At 43.8% G+C, this 6000-nt stretch overlaps 1 protein-coding gene across 1 annotated transcript in view; it reads right to left on the bottom strand.

The window, feature by feature from the left end:
- Nucleotides 1–235: 235 nt before the first annotated feature.
- Nucleotides 236–6000, bottom strand: part of ajm1 (apical junction component 1 homolog) — a 32173-nt gene continuing 26408 nt past the window's right edge. The window contains exon 2 of the mRNA XM_055875405.1: nt 236–5674. Within this exon, the coding sequence (XP_055731380.1) occupies nt 2321–5620 (3300 nt within the window). The 5' untranslated portion in view covers nt 5621–5674 and the 3' untranslated portion in view covers nt 236–2320. The remainder of the gene's footprint in view (nt 5675–6000) is intronic.

The raw sequence follows: 6000 nt of genomic DNA, 5'->3' as shown, positions 1-6000 counted from the left end.
AATGGTGCAACGGGTAAAAGTGGTAACTGGTTTGCTTGGCCTGCTATTGGCTGGTGTGAGACCGAGCTGAAAGGAGCTCTTTCTTTATTTTTTCAGTGACTGAAGCGGACACACTTGCACACACACACGCACGCGCACACACACGCACACAACATTTTAGCCAAAGTGATGTGGCCTATCACAACAGAATCACGTGGTTGTATTTCCACCTAAAAAACAGGCAGAGAGCATTGACCAGTGTTCCCATTCCATTTATTAGATATGTTTATAAATATCACATACTCAGATACATATGATGAAAGTAGAAAAAATACAACAAACAACATTTTCTAAACATTTTTATTTTGAGGTCTCTTTATTTCCTTGTTTTAACTTGAATGGCTGACACAATAAAAAATATCAATATTTTTTTCTATAGTATAATAGTTCTCAACCATGTTTACATATCAAATCATCAAGCAGGTTATTGTATTGCGTCATCGTTGAGGTTATGATAAAGCTGGGGGAAGAAATACAATTACATGCAGTCAGTTACTTCTCATTGCATCTGTACACATCCAGTCAGCCAAACAAGTATTTCTGAAATATGTGCTACAGGCTCTAAACAATAGTCCTTCCTCAGAAAGTGTTGAGCTGTGATATGAATGAACTCTATGTAAACCTGCTGCTGACAGATAATTGAGCTCAAAAGAGCAGTAGATACTGAACATTGGTTTAAAATAAACTGTAGAATTCATAGAGTAATGAAAAATGGTCAATTTCACCCAGAAACAATATATATGTATGTGAGTCCCTTGTCAAAGAGATCTGTCTAAAATAACATTTTAGATAAATGTTCTCTTTGTAACATTTCCTGGATACTGAGGTTTTGTTCGATATTTTAATCTGCAAACTAAGGCTAAATACAAGTATAATTATGAGACAACATAGCTGTTCATATCCCATTTTCTTTTTGAAGGTTCTCATTCTCATACAAAAAATATCACACACATAATCAACCTAGTGCAGCACAAATACACAACTAACCTCTTCAAGCATTTAAACTTTACGTACCATACAGCTACTGTTGCCAAACCTGGCTCACCTTTTTTCTAAGGACAATAACTGTAGCAAATCTCGCTCGCTAATTCATATATATTATGTTCTGTAAATTATGTAAAAATAGCAATTTATAAACTAGCTTATGTGAGATTGCATGATTCCACGGTACCAACCATGTCTAAAGTTGATGAATGACTTCTTTTACTATTCACAGTGTTTCAAATTGAACAGTACAAGCCAACACCTATTGTGTATAACACACGACTGGTACCATATCAATCATTTTATGTTTATCTTCAAGTCCGTTATTGCTCCAGTAATTCTACCAAGCATACATTAAAGCACCATTGAATTAATTATATTGAAACTCACGTCAATAAAACCACTTTCAGGAATAAGGTAACAATTTACAGCACTACCAATCTAAGCAGTGAGACTTTGAAACCCCTTTCTAGGAGGATTAGATTAGCACAGCTTTCCTTTTTTTTCATTAAACAGTGTCTTTCTGAGCATTCTGAGGAACTCGTTTAAATCTACCCAAAGTATTGTATTTTGTTAATCTCATTAATTTCAATTACATCAAAAACTGTTTATTTTTGTTAGAGTTTAATAAAATATGTGAAATTCTAAAAGAAGGATAGTTATGTCCTGTGGATACTGGATAATATAATATAATATTGTATAATATAATATAAATAGTATTTCTGTATCCTTTTATCAAGCGCAAATAACAGTTTTACTAGAATGTGGAAATGATCCCATTAAGCATGTTCCTTTGCATAGAAAGTATTTGAGCTAAGAAAATAATACATGTTTTAAAATGTTCTGCGTTATATGCCACTTCAATCAGATATGAAAAATAGTCATGTTCTACTTAGTCACTTTTTACTCAGCCTCAAATAATGCATTTAGAAATGTTTAATTAATACAAAAAAAAGTTTTACTACCAAAAATCCTACCCCCCAAAAATAATGCAGAATAATGGAATAGAAAATGACCTGGCACCAATAAATGATTAATGTTGTGAATACATTTACTAAATGGTGAATTAAGTTCAAAGATGAAAATAAATAAATAATGGAGCCTATTGTACTCATATCCGCATCTGACAGGCAATATTCCAAGAATGAATAATACTGACCACACAGACATGAATATATCTCTTTTCAATAGTAAAATACATATCTACAAACATTTATAATAAATAGGCTTGATATATAGATATGTATAACAATATATATGTATTTCTATACATATATATGTACAACCAAAGGTGCACTTAAATAATGTCATCGAGGAGATGGGGGGTGCCTACCCAGTCCAGTGTTCTGGGCTCAGAAGCAGCCATGATCATGCACATGAACTGCTTACCAGTCCTCTTGTCAATGGGGTAGATGGTTGTGGGGGTGAACCTCCTGTTACTTTCCACAAACTCGCAGAGCTGCTGGTATACCTTTGGATATTCGTGGCGTAGAAAAACTCCTCGAATTCGCAGCTCCCGCTGGATGTTGATGAAGCAGATCTCCCTGGCCTTCCTGCCCTCCTCTCCCTCATTGTCGATGTCAGCCATTCCAGGGGGTGGCGTGAGGATCAACGTCTCCATATCCCTCTCTTTCTTGTGAACCTTACTCTTCTCCGGGCTGTAGGAAGCGAGCGCCACCTTGGCATATTTCCTGACAGTTGGGGCTTGATTCCTTGGTGAAGGTCCGTCAGGCATTTGTTCGCCGACGGCAATGGATACATTCAAGAGGAAACATTCGTTTGGGTCATAGTCCTTGCCTGCCTCCTGGAGCTCCTTGCAATACTCCCCCAGGTTGTCCTTGAAGCCTTCCAGCTCCCGTAGAGACAAATAAGTCGGGGACATCTGGAGGCTCTCCAGGCCGTACTGTAGGAAGTTACCGGACAGCCCTGGGTTTGGGAATCCCAGGAAGAGCACACCCCTTCCCCGGGAAAGGAAGCCAACTTTGGCAATGCGCGAGAAGGCTTTGTGGACCTCGACAGTCTCCCGGCAGTGCTTGATGATATGGCGGCACACGCTGCCGATTCGGCCATACAGGCAACTCTCTTTGTGAATGTCCCAGTCCTCCCTGCGGCAGTTGCGGGAGCAGTAGTAAGTGTAGCAGCTGTGGCAGGATTTGAAGTAGAGGCAAGCATTGAACAGGGTCTCTGTCCGTCGGCATTTGTTGTTTGAGCACATCATGCTGTCGTCCTCGTCTGGGCTCTGGTCTGGGGAGCACTCGTCTGCACTCCTCAGGGCATCACTGCTGCAGTCCATATCTCGAAGGGCGTCAGGGTTCATTCTTATAGAGGTGGGTTGCTTGTCCAGGGGTGGTTCCTCTGACCCTGCCTTTGAACCCTTTCTGGACAGAGATGCTGCTTCTTCTTCATCGATCAGCTTCTTGAGTTGGTCCAGCAAATCCTCGCTTGGCCTCCTAGTGGCAGGGGGTTTGTAGTCAGTAACAAGATCAGCTAGAAGCTCATCAAGTTGCTCCAGGCTTTGCTGTAGAGAGGCGCTGTTGTGCGTCTTTTCTTTGGTAGAATCCACAGAGCAGGACATAGTGTCTGGCTGAGAAGCTTCTGGAACCACAGCACTTTTAGAGTGCAGCACATCCCAGCTGGCTCTTCGTGCCTCGAATTTGTTAAGGTTGCCTGGTCGAATGTCATTATCAGTGATGGTGATCTCAGGGGCGACGAACCAGAGCTTACTAGAGGTGGTCTTCCCTGACTCTGATGTTGGGCTTTTGTCAATTAGAGAGTTATCAGACAAAGACAAGGCTGCATAACGTCTCGGTGAACTGGAAAGGTTGACAACTACTGGCTGTGGTCTGTCATCTTCGGACGCAGTGCGCTTTGCTTGGGCAATAAGATTCTCATAACTCCGACCCCGCTGAACTGGAATAGGCTGCTCCCTCTCCACACGGGAGTTGAGGATATTATCCCAAGACCTCGAGTAAGGTTTGGAATCGGTGCCGATTCGTGGCGGCTCAATGCATGGGTTAGCATACCATGGTGTTAGCGCTGGCTCTTGCCTTACAGCTCTGGTCGGGGTGACCTGAGAGCCATACGAGGCAGGGTGATGGGTGGAATAACCAGACACCTCAGAGCCGTACCAGTCATCTGGTTGAGACTGGACGACTCGCGCATGTCGACGCCCCTCTGTATAATATGCCCTTGCTGGAATGTGATGCTCCTGTGAAGGTGTATACATTTCATTTGCGTAATATATCCGCGGGGGAACAGACTGAATTTGATAAGTCCTTAGATCATCTCCATAGAACGTTCTTGCAGGCGGGGTCTGAATGATATATGGCCCTGGTTCACTTGCTGCATAGGCTTTCGGATATGCAGCTTGAACTGGGTATGGGTAAGGCTCTACCTCTGTGTAATAGGATCGGGCTGGTACAGTATGCACCACGCGGGTCCTTGGATCCTGTACATACTGCATTTTGGGAGTGAGGTTTTGGCTTGGCATACTATAGCGATCATCCTGATAGTAAGTCCTTGGTTGGGGAGGGGCTGTGGCCACATACCTCCCAGGGTCGTCTGCATAAAATAATTTTGTTGGCACATTGGGGCTGGAATGAGCCCTGCGTTCCCTGCCATAGTAATCACCTGGGGAAGGCATTCTTTGCAGAGGCATCTCCATGGGCTGAATGTAACTATTTGGCATGCTGCGGGAATACTGGTATGCCTGCCCATACTCACCACCAAAAGAGTCAGTGGGAGTTGAGGTCCTTGAGAAGGTGAAATGGCGAGGTACTGTCAGGCTCCTGCTTCCTCCACTAGGGTACCTCTGCCAAGGTATGTCAACTCTGGGTGTAGCAGGCTTCCGTCCAGCATTTTGCAAGACAGCCACATCTGGTTTGATGTCCACCCGACACCTGACGTGAGGGCTGGTGGCTGGCTTGTCCTGCCCTCCCTCTTCTACATGGTCAGCAACATAGAGGGGTGAATATCGGCTAGCATCACTCCTCTGTGGCTGGAGCTTGATGGGATGCACCTCATGCATTAGTGCCCTGGTTGCTGCGTAAGAGCACTCCCTACGTGGTGACACCTCTGGTCTCCAGTTAGGATCCCTAGGTGCCCTCCGGGCCTCCCTACCCCTCCTCCCCATGGAAGGGGACTCCTCAAAGGACACAGGGGTAAGGTTAGTTTGGACTCTGGGGGCACTTTTTGACCTGGTCCTTTTCCTTTGCACTGGAACAACCACCTCACTAGCCATGTCTGAGACCAATGGCTGAGGGGTCAGTCTGTGGTTGAAAATGTCCGGTGCAGAAAAGCGGTATCCCTGCTGGCGGCCCAAGGCATTCCAGGCCACGTCTGGGTTAGCAGCATGTCTGTCAGCCCTCCTGTAAGGGTGCTCCATTGAGAATGTGTGGTGTTTGGGGTACTCCAGTGACTTGTAGTCAAAGGTACGGCAGTGCCTCTTGTTATCCTGATTGTTGTCCAGTGTGCTTCGGTTTGGGGAATCACATTGTTCGGGGGGTTGGGAGGACTTGGAGTGCGAAGAAACAGGGAACACTTTTATATCTTTATACACAGTCGATACCAGTATGTCAGGCGGGTCTGTGCGTGTCATCTTAAAGGGACTCTCCTAGTTTTCCCCATCAAGTTGATTTAAGGTTGACGTTCCCTGCAGAGGTAAAAAGAAAGAAACGTGTAAGCAAAATTCTTGTTCATGTGTGCAATGTAATATGCATGACATGTATTGAATATACAAATTCATAAAGGATGATTGTCAGAGTAGAGGGTGAAGAGCTTGAAGTAAAACATGGGACCATTATATAGTACCACTCACATAAACAAAGAACTGGAATTACCACAGATTGAAAATCTCTACTGTAAATCAAAGATATCCTAGATCAGCATGTGTTTGCTGTTGACACTGCATCTAGCCCTAAGGTTAAAATAAAACATTACTCAACACTTTTTGCCCATGGTGTAGAGGAGAAGAACATT

This window comes from Salvelinus fontinalis, chromosome 21, assembly GCF_029448725.1.
Source record: "Salvelinus fontinalis isolate EN_2023a chromosome 21, ASM2944872v1, whole genome shotgun sequence".
Lineage (NCBI taxonomy): Eukaryota > Metazoa > Chordata > Actinopteri > Salmoniformes > Salmonidae > Salvelinus > Salvelinus fontinalis.
The sequence above is the reverse complement of the archived record's forward strand: the minus strand, read 5'-3'. Positions and strand labels throughout refer to the sequence as shown.